This window comes from Brassica rapa, chromosome A01 (assembly GCF_000309985.2).
Source record: "Brassica rapa cultivar Chiifu-401-42 chromosome A01, CAAS_Brap_v3.01, whole genome shotgun sequence".
NCBI lineage: Eukaryota > Viridiplantae > Streptophyta > Magnoliopsida > Brassicales > Brassicaceae > Brassica > Brassica rapa.
In genome coordinates, this window is record NC_024795.2 from 13,492,644 (window position 1) to 13,515,456 (window position 22,813).

Here is a 22,813-nt window from a genome sequence, read left to right on the forward strand (position 1 = left end):
TAGAATACTAAATCCAAGGGTTAACACTAAATCTTTGCGTCTGATTTACCTTGGAATCCTTTTGGGTCAGTTAGGTGTTTTATTTTCAATTTGACATGTAAATCCGTTGCTTCGTCATATGGGTCATCGTTGCATGAATCGATTAGTGTCTCGATTTGATTTTAAGTTGATTGATAATAAGAGAGGTTTAGATATTAGGGTTTTATTCAAATATGACTCAAAATTTGAATTCAAACGCAAAAAACAATTCATGTTTTTTTTTTGAAATTTGTATTTGTCGTATTCACTCTAAAAATTTGAGTTATTCACGAAAATGTTATTATTATTATTATTATATATATTTTCGTTTTTTTTTTTCAAAAATGAGTATTTTACTCATTGATCATCATCTTCCTCATTTATTTACAAAATTTTCATTGTCATCAAAACACCAACCACCATGAACAACCAATTTCAAACTCTAAATGCAACTTAAATCAACATATACATCTTCATATCTGCATTTTTTACACACATAAAACCATTTCCCTTTCACTTTATTTCTTATTTCATCCAAAAATCCTTATTTTTTTATTTTAAAACCTATAAGCTTATTAGAGTTACTCAAGTTCATGATTCATGATCAAGAACAAATGAGTAACTTTCATTAAGAAATTGTGTGTGCTTATAAAAGCTAAACATGAATTTCACTGGATCTAAAAAATGATATTTGATTTTTTTTTCATATCTGTTTCGCAGAGAAGGCTTCTAGAGAAGTCTTTCGACGATGCATATGTTAGTTTTGCAATTTAATTTTTGTATGTGTTTTTAGAGAAGACTTTTCTGAAAGTCTTTTAACTTTTCTTTGTCAACAAAAAAAAACAAGAAGACTTCTTGAAAAGTCTTCTCGGATAAATAAGTTAGTTTTGCAATTGACCGAAATCTATAAAAAAATTGACTTTTTATAGAGGAAGACTTCTCGGGAAGTCTTCTTTACTGTTAAATGAAGTCTTTTCACTATCGCAGGAAGTTTGCGTAGGCTAATTTTAAAATTGACAATTAATAGTAAAAATTTTAATATTAATGAGAAGACTTATGGGCTACAAGAGAAGACTTCTAAGAAAAAGTCAAAAATGTGCAGAACTTTGGTCAATTGCAAAACTAACTTGTTTACAGAAGTATTCTCTGGTATTTTCGAGGATTTTTTAAATTCAAAAATAAGCCAATATTTACAAAAGAAGACTTCTTAAGATGTTTGCTATAGAGTAGACTTCTCTAGAAGTTTTCCTTTATAAATTTGCAATTGCAAAAATGACCTAAATGGAAGACTTCCTAAGAATTTTTCTTCAGGAAGACTTCCGTAGAAGTCTTCTCTAAAAATTGCATAGAAGTCTTCTCAGTAAGTCTTCTATGTCAATGTTTAATAAACTTTAATTTTCTCTACAATTAAAATGACCTTTTAATATATTTTTATTAATTTATGTATATTAGTCAATATTAGGCCTCCTGGATAAAATTCATAACTTATTTGATGATAATTATGAGATTTCAAATATTCATGTTTACTCATGTTTCTAGCTAAAAGAAGACTTCTAGAGGAGTCTTCTACATTAGATTTTCAAAAGTGTTAAGTAACTTCAACGTATGTTTTTTAACTTTCAAACGTGTTAAGTAACTTCAAAAATATCAAGTCATGTGGTTTAATGTGTCTTTTTAGATCATAAGCTATAATTTTTAACTTCCATGAGATTTAAAATTTCAATTTTTACTTAAAATTCAATATTAATATTTTGTGAATTTGACTAAGTTTACTTGAGAAGTCTTATCTCTTAGTTTTAGTAAATTTGATTAAGTTTTTGTATTGTTGTGTTTTGTTATGAGTGGGTAGAATGGTTAAAAAAAATTTCTTAGTATGTTATATCAATAACTTCAATAATATCAAGTACTTTTGGCAGAACATGAATATATTTACCAAATTCTTTTGATTAACTTCTATTCAACTTTACAAAAGAATTCACAACTAAAATAGTACACATACAAATCATAAAACATACCATAAACAAAACTATTACACATGGAGCTAGATATCATTCCTCAGCATAAATAAGCTTGGACTCCGCACTTGACATCATCCCTTTGTACCCCTTTGGGTAGAAAACTTCGGAAAACTTCTTGAAAAATTTGTGGGAAGTCTTTTCGCATAAAATACATTAGAAAACTTTCCAAGAAGTCTTCCGAGTCTTCTGAGAAGTCTTTCAAAGACTGACTCAGATCTGAAAAATTTGCATATTCAAAAGCATTCAAATGACTTCAAAACAGAGGAAACTTAAAAAATAATTTATTATGCTTAAATAATAAATCAAAAGTCACATTAGCTTAAATCTATAACTTGTTAGAATCTAATATATAAAACACACAAAATTCATATCCAAAATTTGTAGTACTTTGGGTAGAAGACTTCGGAAGACTTCCTGAAGACTTCGGAAGACTTCCTGGAAAGTCTTCAAGCATAAAGTGCATTAGAAGACTTCCCAAGAAATCTTCCGAAAAATATTCCGAGAGTCTTCTGAGAAGTCTTTCAAAGTCTGTCTTAGATCTGAAAAAACCTGCAAATTTATAAACATTCAAATGACTTCAAAACAGAGAAAACTTCAAAAATATAATTTTTATCCTTAAATAATAAACAAAATAAGCACATTAAGTTGAATCTAGAATCTAATATATTAAACACACAAAAATACATATCTAAAATTTATATCACTTTGGACAGAAGATTTTGAAAGACTTTCTGAAGACTTCGTGGGAAGTCTTCTAGCATAAAATGCATTAGAAGACTTCCCAAAAAATATTTCGAGAGTCTTTTGAGAAGTTTTTCAAAGTCTGTCTTAGATCTAAAAAACTTACAAATTCAAAAACATTCAAATGGTTTCAAAAGAGAGAAAAACTTTAAAAATATAATTTGTATGCTTAAATAATAAACAAAACATTCACATTAGGTTGAATCTATAGCTTTTTAGAATCTAATATATAAACACTAAAAAATACATATCCAAAATTTATAGATCTACCTTTGATGTGGTGAAAGATGAAAACCATGTAATGAAAACCTGCAAAAAGAAGATAAATTAGTGAGAAGACATAAGAAAAAAATGAGAAATGGATTTAAAGTTTGGTGTTTGGATGTTCAAAAAGATTACAGAGATGCTCGAGAGTTTTAGAGTGAGAAACATTACATTTTTGTTACTGTCATTTGAGAAGAAGAAAGATAATGTTTAAATTTCCTTTATTATGGAAACAAAAATTTCAATTAAGTTAAATATTTTTTGATACAAAAGACTTCTTAGGAAGTCTTTTAGACCTGAAAATCAAATAACTAACTAAATAGCGAAAAACATTTCATTAAACTTAACATCAACTTTTAAAGTGTTTAATATATACAAAACTAAACACATATATGTAAAATTTAATTGGTTTCTTTTAAGTTAAGATTTCAAAATCTAACCCTGAAAATACCAACAATACTATAACGTATGTTACCAAACCCTAAACCAAGGACTATCATGGCTCAATATACATTCACTCATATATGTTAAAAATAATTCAATCTTAGTTAAATTAAATTTACACCATTTATAAATGTTAATGTTACATGATTTGAATTTTTTCCCTATCAAAATATAATTTAAAATTTTAAAAGTTACTTTTAAGATCTAATACATGAGAAAACTTTTGGAAAACTTCGCTTTAAGCGGAAAACCTAAATTTTACTAAACTTTAGGTGGAAATATGTCAGAAGACTTTCTTGGGAAGCCTTCTGGAAGTCTTCCAAACCGTAACCTAATCAAAGAACTAACTATAGTAAAAAATAATTTATTAAACTTAAAATCAACTTATAAAGTGTTTAATATATACAAAAGTAAACACATGTATGTTACTTTTTAAAGTTAAGTTTCCAAAATCAAACCCTAAATACAAAAATACTATAACATATATTACCAAATCATAAACTAAAGTCTTCTGGGAGTCTTCCAAACACTATAATCAAATAACTAAGAAAAAATACATTTCCTTAAACTTAAAAGAAACTTAGAAAGTGTTTAAATCAAGTTATTAGATAGTCACTAAACACATATAGGTCAAATTTAAAATAAAAATAAAAGATAAGATTTCAAAATCTAACCATAAAAATACCAACAATACTATAACATATGTTACCAAACTCTAAACCAAAGGCTACCATGACTCAATCAACATTCACTCATCTATGTTCAAACTAGTTCAATTCTAGTAAACCTAAATTTCCATCATTTAGAAATGCTTATTAATAAATGATTTCGATTTTTCCCTTTCAAAATATTTTTTTTATAAAATTTATTGATTACTTTTACGATCTAATACATAAGAAGAGTTCCCCTAGAAGACTTCTGGAAAATTTCTGGAATACTTCGATATAGGCGGAAAACCTAAATTATTCTAAACTTTGGGCGGAAATCCTAAATTCTACTAAAACTTAGGCGAAATATGTCAGAACACTTCTTGGGAAGTGTTTTGTGAAACTTTTAGACCATATAATCAAATAACTAAGCAAAACACTTTCTTAAACTTAAAAGATACTTAGAAAGTGTTTAAATCCAGTTATTAAATAGTCATTAAATACATATAGGTCAAATTATAAAAAAAGATAAGATTTCAAAATATAGCCCTAAAAATACCAACAATACTACAACATATGTTACCAAACCCTAAACCAAAGACTATCAAGAGTCTTAGGTCTACATTTACTAATCTGTGTTGAAAATAATTTAATTTTAGTAAAACTAAATTGGAGAATTTGCCAAAACTAACCTACAACTTGATTTTAACCTCAAACATATACTCAAACTTGAATCAAATGCAAAGTTGTAGGTAAATTCTACAAAAAGCCCAACTAAATTCACATCATTTAGAAATGTTTATTATTACATGGATTAAAATTTTCTCCATCAAAATATATTTTTATAAAAATTTAAAAATATTTAAGATCTATTGAAAGAGAAGACTTACAAAGAATACACTATTTAATAATTTTTTAGTTTATAACAATTAATACTTAAACTATTTATTTGTTTGTATCATAAAAATATATATTACTATTATTAATGTATTTATATTTTTTTTATAAAATACACAATTTGTTTTGTATTATATAGATTTAATAATTATCTTGACGAGAAACATAGACTATAAATAATCTATTATTAATAATATTATGAAATTATTTACAATTTGATGACTAATTCATCGCCCTTTCTAATATGTTAAATTTTTCATAGAAGTTTAAAAATCATTGTATTTTCTTTAAACATGTATAACTAATTTATAATCTTTTATGCTATACTAAGTCATAATATAATATTTCTTCATATTTTATATTAATAACCATTGTTTTTATATATCGTCTACAATTATCTAATTACGTCTGTTTGTTCTATTTTTTATATGATATCGAATATTTGTCATAAATAGATGGTTTAAGATGCCAAAAAATTATTTACTTGGTGAATATAATACATCAAATATTACAAATACATCACTTAGTTAAATAAATAACCAAAAACCAAAAATTCATATATGCGCTGGCGCGTGGGTCAGAGTCTAGTAATACTTATAATAATACATGCATTTATCAAAGAAAAACATAATAACATTTCTAATTGTTGTTAGTGTATGTGGCATAATAAAGTGTATTAAATTGCCGAATCTTACAATGCTTAAAGGAGGATATGAGCTCCACTGAACCTATCCACGTAAGATCAGAAGTTCAAACCAATCAGATTATCTTAAAATGCCATGTCAGCTTAGTAAGAAAATCTAACTTTACGTGATTCCTTTTTCTTCTTCGACGCCTTTCCAGTGTCTAGCCAGATCTGGGTTTCTCTCGCCAAACCTTTGGCTACCGTTCTCCCAAAAGCCTCCCTGTAACGCCTAATTTATGGTTACCTTACTTTCATCTCCACTTCAATACATTCTCAGTTTAAGTCTGTTCCAATTCTCTTTTTGAAGGCGTTCGATTTCTCACCAAACTGAAGCTAAAAAATGGGGATTTCCCAATTATACATTTCCAACTTGGAGATTGGTCGTTTTGAGGACGTGGTGGTGACACGTCTTCTTCAATTCTGGGAGTCGGTACTCTGAAGAAAAGAGGCGAGGTTATTGTTGGTGAACATAGTATTGCTTGACAAGAAGGTACTGATAATCTAAATTTATTCATAAAAACTTGATTTAAGGAACACCTCATTCGGTCTGCCTAAAATTTCCACTGTTTTCATTTGCAGTCGACGTTGATACAAGGTACCATCACCGCACATCGGCTCTACAGTTTTAAAAATCTACTGAGTGAAGGCACTGTCTACAAGCTTACTGTGTTCTATGTTGCTAGAAGCAATAATCACTTCAAAGTTCAAACTGTGCGCCTCTCCTGTCTGTATTCGATTTATCGAGCATACCAGCTTTGTCGAGGTTGTCAACCCGACGGCTGAAAAAAAATCAGGTTTTGCAAGTATGAGCAGCTAATGGCTCTCGCTAACACCAACGTAGATTTGCCCGGTATGTATTTAATCTTAATCTTACAATATCCACTTCCATTGTACTACCTCAGTTTCGGGTGTATATTACAATTATGTATATTTCAGATATTTTTAGTCAGGATAGGAGTATACACACCATCTACAATGACGAAAACGAGTTGATACAGAGTGTTATGGTCACAATCTAGCTGGACAGGTACGTAGCCCCTACGCAAGCACCATTAAGTTTTAAGTTTTATTTAACTTGATAGATGTTTCTTACTGATAAACCCCATCAACCTCTGCAGTTCAACCACTGTGTGTCGTGTGTTTGATAAGGTTGCATGACAAGTTAGTACTCTTGGATGTGGAGACAAAAGGTCATGTTTGCAACCAACATAAATCCCAAATTATTTGTCTGTGCATATGTGATTTACAATAACATGAACGCATCAGTTTTCATGTTCTCTTAATCTGTTTGTGCAGGTCGCTTAGTCCTAAACGTCACATTAGGGACACAGTTCTACTTTTATCATGAAAACCAAGCCACTCAGTGTTTCTTAAAAGAGTCTGTTATTTCTTTCTACAATTAGTTACTACTTCACGATTATTACGGCGTTAGTTCCCACATTAAACATACCAGATGCAGGCTCTGCAGAGCAGAGAGTGGTTCCTCTGGTATATCTTCCAAAATATGGTGGTGTTAAGAAACTTGAACCTGTCAGACTCTCTAAACTTAATATCTACGTTCTGAATTCACCCCTACAGGTACGTTCACTGAATAAGGATCACTGTTATTATTGCATTTAGCTCAGTTCTCATGTGTACTGTCACAACATGACCAATTTACATGTGTTGTTATTTTTTTGTTGTCTCTCCTTTTTCATACTACGCACAACTAACCAATCAAAATGTCTCTTACTTGAAAATAAGAGATTTTTTTGCTGCATGCTTTCTGCGTTTGCTCATTTATCTAGGCTTCACATTTGAAAAAAAAATATTGTCAGCAACTGTGGAGTTTCTATTATAGCACCACACAAGTGATGATATGTCTGTAGCTGTTAAACTTTCTATGGTCCCAAATCCAGTGGTGAAAAGCAGTTGTTCGTATCACACAAACGGGCCAGATGATGTTCCAATTATTGAAGGATGTCCAGCCAGCACTGACCCAGAGCCTGCACATACTGATTCAATCCTGACCTCCACCGAGACTCCCATTGATGATGAAAAGGCCCCCAGTTCAATGTAAGCTCGAAATACTGATCACTCCAACTATGGAGACTTGGAATTTGCAAAATTCAATTCAATTGTTTGTTTCAAAATTTTATGTTTTTCTTCAATAATGTTGTAATCCACGTACTTTTACTTAGTACCAAAGTGTTTTTATTTACTTATCTTTGGTACAATGCCATTTAAATAGTTGAGTTTGTTATGAGCATTATATAATTTGAATTATTTTTAAATTAGTGGACGTCATCTACTGCACTAAACCTAACAAAATAATCTCCTGATGTTTTTGGGTACATGGCCTCATTTAGGTTGGTAAACCCTCGCATTGGCTGTAATTATTTTAGTGGGCTTAACCACTTCAGACTGGTAAGATAAGTTATCGCAATGTTTATGCGTAGTAAAAATTTAACTTTTTATTGGTTACCAAACTTAAATCTAGAGAAAATTAAAAATTTATGGAAAACCACAATAAAAGTTGATCACCAGACATAAATTTAGAGAAAATTAAAAAAAAAATAATGGAAAACACAATAAAAATAGTTAGGGAAACAAAAACAGCATATAAACCAAATACAAAAAGAAATTTAACTACATATAAATAGTATAATCCAAAACCACAAATTTCAAGAATATATAGTGCAATTTCATAAAAGTGGATAATAGAATTATTCATATGCGATGTACTTTTTACAAGTTTCATTATAACCAAGATCAACAAAACTAAAATAAAAACAATTAATCTGATAGATCTTTTTATTTTAAATCATGAAACTCAAGTTAAGTGAAATTAATAAGATATTGATACAAAATCATAATGAAAATTTAATAGTTAATTAAAACAAGATTTTTAAAAAATTATAGTTAAAAAAAATGGAACAAGACTGAAAGTAATACAATAAATACAAGAACAAAAATGAATAAATATCATTTTATGTATAAACAAGAGCCTTTAGATTATTCTATCCATTGTCTATCCAAATAAATGGAGAATTATTTTTAAAAAAATAGATGTCATGATTTCTGAATTTTTTTTAAACCTAAATCCACAACTGCTATAAAAATAAAGTATAGAGTTATACAACCCTAAACAAAGGATATGATATAAAAAATATTAATCAACTTATTAGAAAATAAATAATTTTTCCGCGCGAAGCGCAAACCAACCACTAATATAAATAAAAATAACAAATATTTGATACGGCAGTCATCTTTTGCCTTTTTCTTCACTAAGGTGAATTGACAAAATATTATATTAGAATTAGTACTAAATTTCATGTAAAATTTGAAAAAAAAACATAATTTTTTTTACCGTGTACCAATCTTACAGATAAAAATGATTTTAATTTGTTTTTTATTTATTAAAAATTTAATATTTTAGTTCTCAGTTAAATATGAAATTAAAAGTACGGGTGAATATCCTCTATTCTATGGTTTTGTAAATGAAAGGATTGTTCAAAGATTGACTCGGTCTTTTGAAGAGAATGGACTTTCAAGCCTATTGGCACAGTCACATGAAGCATGGTAACATGATCAAAACAAAATAGGAAGGATCCTTTATATTTTGGACCCTTCATTAAACTAGCTTCAAAACAACTATTTTAGGTTTATTACACAATATCGATCCATCCAGATTCGATCTTTTTTTTTTTTAAGTCTTAAACATTTTGAAAGATCCAAAAAAGAGTAAAGAACATAGATAGTTTGATGATGTCTTAAACATTTTGAAAGATCCAAAAAAGAGTAAAGAACATAGATAGTTTGATGAAGTTCTTCTTCTACAGCATCCCACTGCCTGATTCAATAATAAAAAAGAAAAAGAGAACAAGGAATCAAAACCGATAAATAAAGCAAACAAAGAATAAAACATTGTATACAAACTATACATGGAAGAAAACTCTCGGTGAAAGGATACACCGTTGGGTGGTTCACAAGTCCACCATGATTAGTCCTCTTCCACCTTCTAGTATCTATATTATAACAACACCATTTCTCCTCAGTCACGCATATGATCTTGTTCTCTAAACAAGTCATGGCTAAAACAATGTCATTGTCACCGACGGGAGTAGTATCTTGGCATAGAAGAATCCAACTAACATTTTCCCCGCTTCCCATTCTTATCCACACATCCATGTGCTCCGGATGTAGAATAACAACAGAGAGAAATCCTTGTAAATTAATGAGATAAGTTGCTTCAGTGATCATGTCTTCCTCTTTTTGATCACCTTCATAAAGAGACAACTGAATAACCTCAAACCTCCCTTCAAGATCCACACTAAGGATTGCACCTTCATCATCTAAGGAAGACAGCCAATAAATCTTTCCTCCCACAAATACATGGCCACAGCTAAACGGGCTAAGATGGAGATACATTGGAACGCACGGCACATGGCCTATGTTTTCCCAAACACCAGTGATGGATGAATACACCTCACATTCATAAGCGAGAGTGTAACGGTACACCGTATCCAATTGACCTTCACGGAAATCATATCTCTCAAATACCATTTCTTCAGGAACTTTCTTTCCAGAGCAGTATATACGGAAAACTTTGTAGTCAGTGGAGCCATAAGCAACTCCAACACTTGGCTCAAACTGAAACGAAGGTCTCCCTTGGGGAAGAAGCAGAGTTTCCCCTGTACAAGGGTTAACTATCCATATCTTTAGATCACAGAACTCGTTTGCTTCTCTGACCCTGACCCGATTAACACAACAGATAACTCCGTTGAAGGAAGATATCATGTACATGGATTCAGCTGAATCAATCGTATTCAGGTGAAATCTTCTGAAACTCCTTGGTTCCATCGTATACAATACCATACTAGCTAGTATCATTGCATGGACATGTAACACACAAAGGCTTCTATAGTGGCAGACGCGATAGGATCTCTACAAAGACACTCTCCACTTGTTCCAAATCTGTCCATGTCGTTGTCCTAGCTGGGTTGCCACGCTTTGATCTAGTTTCAATCATCTTGTCTTGCTTCCTATTGCCAAAGCTCTGTAAAAAGAACATGCATTGATTGGCTCTCTCTCTCACGGTTATGTTTTTTCTTCTTTAATACGTGTTACCAAAACGCCAATTTAACCTTCTCGACTGTTTGACCAAACAAAAAAACCCTTCTCGACTCCGCTGGTGGGCCACGTAGACGGAGAAGATGAGTCACGTGGCGTTACGAAGACACAAACATTTCAAATCTAAGAAGGTTCGTAAAGAAAAAAAAAGGCATGTTTAAATATTTTCATTCAGTGTGGATAACAACATGTGCAGCGATCAGAGTGATAAAATAAAATCCAAGGGTACTCTTCTATATGCTAAAATAAAATAAAATCCAAGGGTACTCTTGCAATATGTTAAAATAAAATAAAATAAAGAATGCTTTTTAAAAAAAAATAAAATAAAGAATGTTAGTTTCTACCTTTTATTAATTAAATTTTTCTTTATTTATGTTTTACTTAACAATATTTGTAACTAAAATTAAAAATAAATTGTACTATGTGGTATATAATTATGTAATACTCAACACTATTTAACATTATAATAACTATTTAACTTTTAAGTTGATTCAATTTTTAAAAATAAAATGTAAAATTTTAATGTAATTTTTAATTGTAACATAATATATGGTGATTAAACATAGATTCTACATTTTGGAACCAAGCTAATTTTAGAGCTGTTTTGTGATAATGGAACCAACCAGCAAAAAGCATTAAGGCTCCAGAGACCAATGCGCCAATTGCGGTACAATAAAATTGTAATTAACTAGTTATTCTAGATACTCGCCAAAGCTGAAAAAAAGTCAGAGGTTATTTGTATTCTTCGGGAGCCTTTGCCTACATCTCCATTCAGGATTTCTTGTCCAACTATTAGCCAAACCACCTGAGCACTAGGTCCAATGTAAGTATGATCACTCAGCCAGGTTTCATAATTGGCAAAACGAGCACCGTGGAAAATTAGTATACTATATTTTAAAAATAATTTAGTATACTAATTTATAATTATATTTAATATATAGAATAAAATAAAATGTATAATATATATATTGTGCCACAAGTTATAAGGACCCGTCCCTGATAATGTACGAGCAGTGTTTTGAAATTTGATACGGACCCGTGGACGAACCAATAAACCCGGTGACTCAATATATAATTTTCTTTGGATTTTATATAAAATAAGTTATTTAAAAACCCAATGAAACCTGCAAACCCCCCCCCCCCCCCACCCCCCCCCCCCCCCTCAAATTAAAACTCGATATCCAGTTATATGCTGAACCAGTAGGCACTTTTTACTTATGTTTTTTAGATTTCTTAGTTATATTAATAGAATCTGTTTTGTATTCTAATTAAAAATTTGTGTTTTCAATTTTATCATATACCGATTAAATTATATTATTTTGATTTTTAGATTTGATGAAGATTCTACCGAAGAAAATAAAGTTAACAATGATAGAGAAACAAAATTAGTTAATATGATTTGGTATTAGTTTATTTTTGCTATCGAAAGTCTATTACAATTTGATATCTTGCTTTTGGTTTATTTTGGATGTAAACTATAACTTTATCACTCATATTTTACTTATGGATTTTAAGTCTCGATATTCTTTATAAGAAATTACAAAAATTGTTAAGTAGTCTAAATTATGCTTCGCTTTGTATATATATTTTACAATAAATATCATCATGTTAATGAAAAAAAAGGTATTGCATGATATAATGATAACATGCATTATAATCCATAACATGATAATTGAAGAGGAACATGATATCAACGCATCGGCTGAGATGCAAGACCGGCACCATAAGCAACCATTGAAATACCATAAATGAAAATACTTGATTTTAATTATTTTAACTCGTAATATTCGAATAAAAAATCAAGAAACTCATTTTTACTTCAAAATATGTTGATTGAATATATATGGTGATGTGCCCCAGTCCATGGACCAGACCGATCAGTATGAAGATCAGAACACTCCAGACGTCCCAGTTGAGGTTCATCCAACCGATCAGATAAGACAGACCAATCAGGCCGTGTACCGGCTCGATCCGGGAACGTCCGGATTAGAGCTTCGTCCAGATCCCCGACCAGATGTTCGAGCTGACCGAACTGAAGCTCGTCTTTCCCGGCCAACTCGACAAGCCAAGACTGATGGTCAAGCCAAAATCAACTTAGCTCGAGCCAATTCCGATCCAGAACATGGCTTCTCTCTTTTGGCTCGTTTGGCTCGTACCGCATGTACCGATGACTGTGCTGATGATCTTTCTACCTTGTTCGATCTGATCATGGACTTTTCTTTGGATATTTCTCTAAGGCAAGGATCCTTAAGCTTTCAGAAGACTTGGGCTTGGTTGGAACGCAACTTGCCCGATCAGAACGTCCCGCGGCCTTAGCAGCACGTCCCGCGGCCCTTGCTGGTCGTCCCATCTATGTGCTGATCCTTACCGTTTTGGACACAGCCGGTTCGGATGCATCTGGAGAGGAGCCGAACGGTCACTTTGACTAGTCTTCTCTATTTTCCGAGCCTTGACCAGATCTAGTCAAGATTATATTTTCTATGTCTTGTTTTCCTACATTTCTATTTAATGTCTTTGACTACAAAACTCTATAAGTATGTAACCCTTCAATGGAATAAATCAATCGATTTTGTCTAAAGCTTTTGAGTTAAACTCTTTGTTATTTGTTTAGAACTTGTCTTGTTTCTTGGTGAGTCATATCCAAGCAAACATCTCTCAAATCTATTGGTCTTGTGAGTCATATCAAGCAACAGTTCGAGATTCTTCTTTTGGTGGACTTGTGAGTCATATCAAGCACCAACTGAAGTCGGGAATATCGAAGGCCTTTCCGCAACCTTCGTGCTACCCTTCAATCCATTCAGTTCTTCATCCGGAGTTCACATCCAAACCTGATCCAGTCGAGTGAGCCGATCTTAGGGTCCTTCAGGTGGTATCAGAGCCACTCATCTGGTATCTTCTGAATCATTCCATCTTACTATAACAATAAACATTTTAAAGCAAGTTGTAAAATGTTAATATTTTTTTTAGTTTAAGTTACATATGGAATACTAATTTCGTTTTTAATATAGTTTTAGAAATATTAATATTTTCTATAAATAGTAAACTAATATAATGATTTGTCATAATACGATTGCTGGTTTAACATCCTACGTGGACACTCTCAATGGCTTATAACCTCAACTTTTATATAGTATAGATTACTTATAATATTTTAGCAGTTTACCTTATTTGATATTTATTTCTATTTTATTTTATAGTAAACATTTTTTGGAAACATTGACATTTTTGAAAATAATAAACTAAAATGATGATGTGTCATAATATGATTAGTGTTCTTAAAACCTATGTGGATGCTCTCAATGGCTTATAGCCTCAACTTTGTGAATATTTTCAATAATTCTATAGACTAAATTTTGAGAATCATGAGTTAAGTTTATATTGTTATAATTATTTGAAACTTTTGCATTTTAGATTAGTTACTATTTTCATTATTTTATTTGATTTTAAATTTCAAAAATTATATTCTTATAGGTATTAAGTTAATTTAGTTATATTTTTTTTTACATTTAACAGTTTACCTTATTTGATATTTATTTTTATTTTATTTTAAATTAAACATTTTTGTAAATATTTACATTTTTGAAATTAATAAACTAAAATGCTGATGTGTCATAATATGAGTAGTTGTTTTAAATCCTATGTGGACGCTTATAGCCTCAATTTTGTGAATATTTTCAATAATTTTTATAGCCAAAATTTTGAGAATCGTGAGTTAAATTTATATTGTTATAATTATTTGAAATTTTGGCATTTTAGAATTAATTACTATCATTGTTTTTTTGATTTTAAATTTCAAAAATTATATTATTATAGATATTATTTTAATTTAATTATCTTTTTACAAAATTTTAGGAGTTTACCTTATTTGATATTTATTTTTATTTTATTTTAATGTAAACATTTTTTTGGAAATATTGTCATTTTTGAAAATAATTAACTAAAATGCCGATGTGTCATAATATGATCGGTCGTTGTACAGGGCAGGTGTGGACAAGTAGATGGCTTGTAGCCTCAACTCCGCCACATCCAAAAATACATGGACGAAGGAAAATGTCGCTGCGTTCCTTACAGAATACATCGAGGATAAATACAGAGTTCCTTTTAGACATTAGCCACTTATGTTCTCCAGGTTTGGTTTAAATCTAGCACTTTAGCGGCAAAATGAAATACATGTTGTGAATAAAATGAAGCAGTTATCTTGCATCTCTTTCTATGTTTTCGCCATGTCTTTTTGGATTAACTCTGACGAATATTGTTTCTTTTGAGCAGTGCTTAACTTCTGGAGCCGTCTCTTTCTGTATCTCCAAGCCACTTGAATCTGCGTAGCTGCTCGTAGCCTACAATAAGGAGACTCGTATCTTATGGCTCCTTGGACTCGATGGCTCCTTAAGAATCTCGAGAACAAGCTCGTTACATCCTCAAGGTCTGCTGCACTCAGCGAAAACGCCTCCACGTTTGTCACACACTTAACATTTCTGCTGCTAAGCAATCCCTTGGAAAGCATCCTCCCATCTACAGATTTATCATGATCAAGGTTTTTAATCATCTCTCAAGTGGGTCAATCAACTTCATGAATATATAATATATATACTGGTTAAACGCCAAGATCTTGATAGTGAAAGAGACATACCGAGGTTTACAGCAGAGCGTTCAAGGCACCAAGTGAGAAGTTCTTCACCACAAACGTCTCCTTCTGATAGAGGAAGAACAGAACCGTCTTCTCCAGTGCTCTCCATCTCACCTCTCACTACGAAAACTATTTTCTCCACCGGACCCCAGCGGTGCAAGACTGTGCTACCACTTATGTATGTCCTCTGTCTCAGCCTCTCACGTATTGAGTCTAAAATTGATTCATCCATCAACGAAAATATTCTTACCTGTAAAGTAAACCCATCAACTTCTTTAGTCCATATCCTTCACCATAGTTTCAGGAATGCTTATACTGTGATCCCCGTATATTACTTCAGACTTCAGTTTCACTGATAGTCACTATGCAAAAGCACTAAGGAATTGGGGTCTAAGTTAAGTACATATAACTTCAACAGAGAGAAATGGATTCTGATGTTTACTTTCTTGAGAAATATGAAGAGGTGTCTTCTTATATCTCCTTGAAGGTCATCAGGCATATTCTCAAAGAGCAACTCTTCGTTAACTCCTCTGGTAGCAGCCCAATTGAAACGCTCTGCCTCTCGCACCCTCCTAAACGTTTTAACATTTTGGTTATGAAAATACATAGCCTGAGAAAATGGAACTCTCAAGGAAACAAAGGAGCAAAGTATTAAAAGCATCTCCAAAAGAAATAAGAAGTTTTGAAGAGTGAAACTTTAAATTTGAAGTTTCACTAATCAAAACTTTAAATTTGAAGTTTCATATCTTGGTCCCCTCAATTACACATCACATTTATGATTCTTAAATAATTTCTCGTTTATTTTTTTAATCCTTAAAATTTTTAAATATCATAAATATTTCAATTTTGTATAAATTTAAGTTTTACACATAAAATTAAATAAAAAATTAAAATAAGATTTAAATATTTTAATAGTAGATTTAGACAACAACAATATACAAACGAAGCTTAACAAAAAAAAGCTTTAAAAAATAAAAATATGCATAGTTATTATACAAATTTAAATATTACAATAACACTAATATTCAGCAAAAATTAATCTGAAACCTCCAAAATATTTTCCAAACAAATTTTGTGTAACCGAAGATCATTGTTGTTATTTTGATATTTTTTTGTACGATTCTTTCTTGTTCAGATCGAATGTATTCACAAGTATTAATATCATCGATAGAAGTTAAATCTTTTAGCAATATTTTATTTTCCTCTTTTACTTTCTTGTTAAAATCTAATGTATTTACAAGTATTAATATCACCTGATTTCAATAATTTTTAGCTTGTTACAAATTAAAAATAAAGAAAGTCATTTTTAACTTCGAAATGCACCCATTGATCATATATCCATTACAGATATAATTTTTTGGAATAATGTGGTATTTTTCTTGAGTTTAATATCAACTATGTATTTCTATTTAAAATCTGATATTTTAATGTAACATTTTATTAATTAATATTGTTGTAATATTTTTATACGTGTGCCAGTTATTTACAAAAATCTTATGAATATAAATTAATTATGACAAATAAAAAGATCATAATATAAAATACAAATAGTTTTGATGTTAAATTTGAAATTTTCTTTTTGGAGAATAACACCTTTAAACTTCAAATATAGAGTTGTGGAAACTTCAAAATAGAGTGTCATATTGGAGATGCTCTAAAGTCACACATCCCATAGACAACAGGTATTTGGGCAATATATGTATACGTGATGTAACAATCATAGACCTTGAATTAGTTTTTGGATGTAAGTTAGGTATATTACTAATATTGTATCAAAGCTAATGATAAAGCCAAAAATTACTTTTGGACATAAACAATTTTTCTTTTATTTATGTAGTATGTATAACTAGCACATCTTGTTGCGGTATATCCGACCGAGATGTTGGATTTGACCCGTTTCCCTTAAATTATTTCCCACCCACATTTCAAGATGATTTATTAAAGTCTCACATGGCTGAGAAAAAATAAAATTCGTGCAATTTATAAGTGAAGTTAGTTTTTGAGTGTGAGTTAAAGTTTTTTACTAAGACTAGACAAAGTTTAAATGATTAGGCATAGATATAGTACACATACTTTCTTATCCCTTCTGGCAACCGTCTATGGCTCATCCACTGCTCTACATCACGCCGTCTTAGCGTCATTTCCAAGCTCCTACGATACACAAAGCACAATCACCAGAGCACAAGTTGATTTATAAACCATACATTATGTCTCAAAATATCTTATTATATACATTGATGATGTATGTAATGATGGGTTTATTTTCTAACCTTTTACCGAGAGACTGAAGGAAGTTTTGCATATTACCAATAAGAAGCGCGAAAAGCAAAAGTCCCAGTCCGATGATACCCATAGTAAAAACGACCTCAGGGAAAAAGTAGCTTGGGACTTGGTTTCCAGCAAGCGTGCTAATTTGCTTTGAAAGTTATAAGAACATGACGTCAGTTTAAGAGTTCCACCACTACAAGAATTAACTAACATAGTTTGTAGCTATGGGACACAACTCATAGCCAAAATTAAGTACGCAATGGATAGCAACATAGCAATTCTGTAGCTAGGACAGTTACCAAACATTGTTTGAGTAAACCATTACCTGAAATCCCCATAGCAAAGAGTAACTATATCTTGTCAAGAGACTAGTATGAGTTGTAAGATTGACCATTTTCAAATATATTCCGTAAGAAAACCCATCTTCTTGGAAACAAGCATTTGCACTCGCACTATTTCTCCAGATAGCTCGTAGGGATGCTGATATATTACTATTTCCATGGCCACAATCAATAAGACCTCTACATTCACGCCCAGAATGACCACAAGCATTTCGAAGGCATTGATTAACTCTCTAAAACGACCAAACACAACAAGAGAAGAGGTAGAAGGCAATGAGAAGAATCAATAAATCACTTGAAATATATACAAAAGTCTTCTATTGCATTTGGACAAGACATGCATTAAATTGAATGTACCTGCAGACCAAAAAGATACCAGCAAGAGCCGACAACATGTCCAGCAAGCATGAAGGTGAGAAGATTAATAACAAAGTTAGCCCAAGCTGACTCAAATATGAGGCCTGTTGGTGTTTGTCCAGCAAGCAGTGGTAGAAGTCTATATAGCTTTGGAATGTATTGGACAAGAATTCCAGTACGTAAAAGGTTTTTCGCATAGTTTGTCCCGGATATGGCTAACTGTGCTGGTATTACCGATAGTACCAATACCTGTAAGGCCAAAAAAAAAATGGAAAGGTAAGATTTGTGGTAGATGAACATCTTCCAAATACCATACTCAAAACACGAATAGTAGTATTCGGGGGCGGATCTATGTGAGTGGGTGGGGCAGTTGCCCATGAAATTTTCTAGTTAGTGTAATTTTGTAAATATATAGTAGTATTTTTTTTTTGTTTTTCCCCGGATTAGATCCGCCACTGGTAGTATTGAGTATTTAACATTACAAAACCTGTGGAAATGGCATCACTATGATCATGTCTACGATAAAATATCCTCGAAAGTAATGGAGAGCAATTTTTTTGGACGATCAACCAACTGGCCAGCACCAACTACCGTAGACTCACGAGCTACATATGCCAGTCGGAACTGCAACAAAATATTAAGTAAAAATTGTATTAAATGTAAACCAATATTTATTTGTAAGAAGAATCAGGCCTAAGATTATGAGGTTTGAAACAATTACGGTAGCTATCGGCCAATCAATCACTATGCGCCAAATTACATTAAGATTTTACAGACATAACAACAGTACAAAATTATTATCTTCTAGTGGTTGTAAAATGATGTGTACCGGGACAGGCTCCTGTAAATGATTAATACATATATTTTTCTTAATCAGTTTGAAAGACGAATAATCTAAACATATCAGCCACTTAAATTTAGGGCTGATGCGAATGTTTTATCTCGCTATGTCCAGTACCGACTTTGCTTACAATAAATGGAGTAAAAGGAAACACACCTGAAGCAGCATGTTAGCAAAGAATATAACATCCGTCAGAGTTCTAACAATAACAAATGCGGTAGCAATCGGCCAATCAATCACTATGCATTTGTTGTTCTGCAGTCAGAAAGATGGTCAAAAAGATATTCAAACGGAAGAAAGAGATCCAAGAAGAAACATATATATACCTTTTGGACTAATATGATGAAGAAGAAGAGGGGGTCTATAAAAATGGCTAACAAGCTTGAGACGGCAAAGAACTTAGTCCATATTTGAACGAATTTGGAATGAGGATTCATGATTCCAGGTAAGCATCTATTAACAGAAGAAGCAAATCGCCTAGCCCAACTTCTAGCATCATCATACAAGGCATTATGGAACTAATATGAAAAAGAAAAAAAAAACTCCATGTCAGCAAAATTTTCTCGAGTCTCAAGCGTATTTAGTGCTGTTAGGGTAAAATCAAACATACCGTGGAAGCAGAAACAGTTGGATTGGGAAGCCGGGATGCTTTGGGATTATAGTTAGAAGGGCAAGTGGTACAGTAAGGATCGTTACACATCCCCAGCTTTCCAGATCTCAGGCGATGTGCGTGTTTCAATAACTCATCGTTGTCTGAGGAGTTTACCTCTTCCAGGTCACCAAAATAGCCAGAAGATCTTCGAGTAGAAGAGGAAAGAGGGCCAGTCATTGGGAATAAAGGAGGACGTTGGCTCGGAAGAGAACCTGCGTAGCCTAAAGTCGCAGCTTTCGAGTTGCCAGTTTCTTCAGTAGGGTTTGAGAGAGGAACGCTACGAGTCCTGGAAGTGAAAACCCTAGTCTGAGATGAAGATGACGATGCGTCTGAAATCGGAAGCATGTGAATCTTATCGTTTTTGTTTGGGGAAACCATTTCTAGACACGGAAAAGTTGAAGTAGAGACTAGAGTTTGCTCAATCGGGAATAAATAAGGAAGGAGACAACGAGTCATATGACTGAGTCAGGGTTTTGTTTCCTCATAAAGCAAGTGTGTCATTATTGTAATCCATAATCAAAGTGTGTGGGAAGCCACGTCTGAAATAAATAACCACATTTTTGTTCTTTCATTGGCCGAGACTACAAATTGGGTCAAGTAACCTAATATTCATTAGCTATAGAAAATTTACAACATAGCACGTAACCATTTGACATGTAAATATATCAAAATTGATCAATACGGCGCATTATTTTTAACACAAGTAGAAGTAGATGACGCCGTCATACAACGTTACTAGACCATGTATTTTCAGCAGTTTGAATACTAGAAGTGTAGAAATGCTATTGATAGAAGAGTTGATTATACTCAATGACATTTTTTTACTTTCTATTACATCTAAAGACATTTTTATATATGACACACTTTGTTGTGGACTAATGACAGATTGTAAATAATTTTGCCCATACTAAAAACGACACTTGTGGATACTCAGGTAATATGTGGATGTGTGATTTGTGGACGGCGTGGATGGATGATTTGTAGATTGAATATACGTGGACAAGTGATGTGTGGATGAGGATGAGTGATGTATTTCATAACAAGCTTTAAGGGGAACACATATACTACTTGTTTTTACTCCGTTGCCTAATCCACTCACAACACTTCCTATTATCACTACAAGAAAACACAAGTTTTACGAGGGCAGTTTTCCTCGTTACTTCGTCGTAAAAGCAGTGTTACGAGGAATTAGCGAGGAAACCCGTTTCGTCGTTATACGTTTGTCGTAACGCATATATCCTCGCTAATTCGTCGTAAGATAGCGAGGAAATAATTTCGTCGTAAAAGCGAAGGAGGATATTTCGTCGTAAAGACCACGTAAAGATTCCACGTAAGGACGTCGCTAAGTTTCCTCGTAAATACCACGAAAAAATTTCCTCGTAAAACCCACGTAAATAAATACTCGTAAAATAAATGTAAATACCTTGACAGCTTTCCACGTAAAGAAGACGTAAAAACCTTGATAGATTTCCACGTTATTTCCTTGTAAAAGATTCCTCGTAAAAACCACGTTAAGCTTCCACGTAAAGAAGCCGCAAAATTAGCTACGAATTTACTTTGTTTCGTTATTTTATAGAAATATAAAAAATTATAAATATAAATATAATTTAAATTATTAATAAAATTAAAATTCTAAAAAAATCAAAACCAAAATATTTTATATATAAATAAGTTTTGAATTCATAATACAAGAACCGAAATTAAAAAGAACTAAGGGTGGTCGTTAATCGCCTGGTAGAATTCATCACTCCTCGCCTGAACATCCGCCTCGGCATGTGAGTCGTCGGTCGGTGACTCGCCTGGGATAGGATTTTGTTGTCGCATGGTCCTCAACAAAGTCTCCCATTCCGGATTTGTGGCCGCTACAACGTCCAAGAAGCCCTCGAGTCCACCCACACGAGCCGTGAACGCAGATTGCGTCGAGCTCAACTCCTGACGCAGCTGAGTAGACTCTCTACGCAGCTCTTCGGACTCCCTACGCAGCTGAGAGACTTCATCATCCCGTCGCTGAACATAAGACGATGTCTCTCTCGGAACATCGTTAACGGAACCAATCCCCAACGTCCGTCCCTTTTTTTTAGGGACAACCTTAAAAACAAAAAATAAATTTTGTTAGTAAAAATTTAAGTTAAATTAAATGAATATTTAAGAAAATTAAAATTTTAAAAAATTTACCTCCTCGTAAAGCTTATCCACTTCAGGTGTGGATAAGGTGACGGGTAATCCATCGGTGGACTGTTGGGTCAGCTGGGTCTGGCGTTCTTCAACCCGAGCAGCCAAATCGTTGTAGATTTGCTCGGACTTGCCATCTATAAATCGGCCCGCCTTGTTCTTGTGGGTCCTCTCGTAAAGTTGCATAAGAGATGGGAATTCTCCCGTCTCTTTGGCCTAATAAAACATTTAAGAAAGTTGTTAGAATATATATAAAAATATACTAAAAATTTAATATAATTAAAATTTTAATTACCATTTCCAAACGGACACCGGCGTGGGGTTTTTGGCCCGTAGTGTGAAGCATTGGCCCGTTCCCGTGCTCATCGACTGTGTTACGGGAGTTAGAGCAAGACTGGGCGATTCTAATGGAATCAGGAAGACGCCAATATCGGATGAGGCCATCCCATACATCCGTGGTGAGCTCAGCGGGTTTGCCACGCTTATACCCCTTCATGATCCAGTCACCCTTCCAGTTGGAGACCGTGTCCAACAAGCGAACTTTCGCCTTCGCGACAAACTTCTTCCTCACCCTCTCAGTGATCCCCAAGGCCCAATTATATTTTTGCTGTTGGAAAAAATAATTTATAATTAGTTTTTCAGAAAAAAATATATATATAAATAATGAAAAAATTTAAAGATATATATTTAATTAATAGAACTTACAGCGTAAATTTTGAACCACGTCTT

The 22,813-nt window shown here is 32.5% G+C and overlaps 1 protein-coding gene and 1 long non-coding RNA gene across 2 annotated transcripts; both read right to left on the reverse strand.

Annotated features, from left to right (window-relative positions):
- Positions 1 to 291: 291 nt before the first annotated feature.
- On the reverse strand, positions 292 to 11,957 carry LOC103828441. Its single transcript, XM_033286476.1, has 2 exons — positions 4,908 to 11,957; positions 292 to 4,796 (listed from the first exon to the last, which is right to left on the reverse strand). The coding sequence occupies exon 1, from the start codon at positions 10,584 to 10,586 to the stop codon at positions 9,552 to 9,554; it is 1,035 nt and encodes a 344-aa protein (XP_033142367.1). The 5' UTR covers positions 10,587 to 11,957; the 3' UTR covers positions 292 to 4,796; positions 4,908 to 9,551.
- A 2,296-nt stretch (positions 11,958 to 14,253) lies between these two features.
- Positions 14,254 to 21,222, reverse strand: LOC103828432. Its single transcript, XR_004451661.1, has 2 exons — positions 17,724 to 21,222; positions 14,254 to 17,604 (listed from the first exon to the last, which is right to left on the reverse strand). It is a non-coding gene; the product is annotated as an uncharacterized LOC103828432 (long non-coding RNA).
- Positions 21,223 to 22,813: the final 1,591 nt, after the last annotated feature.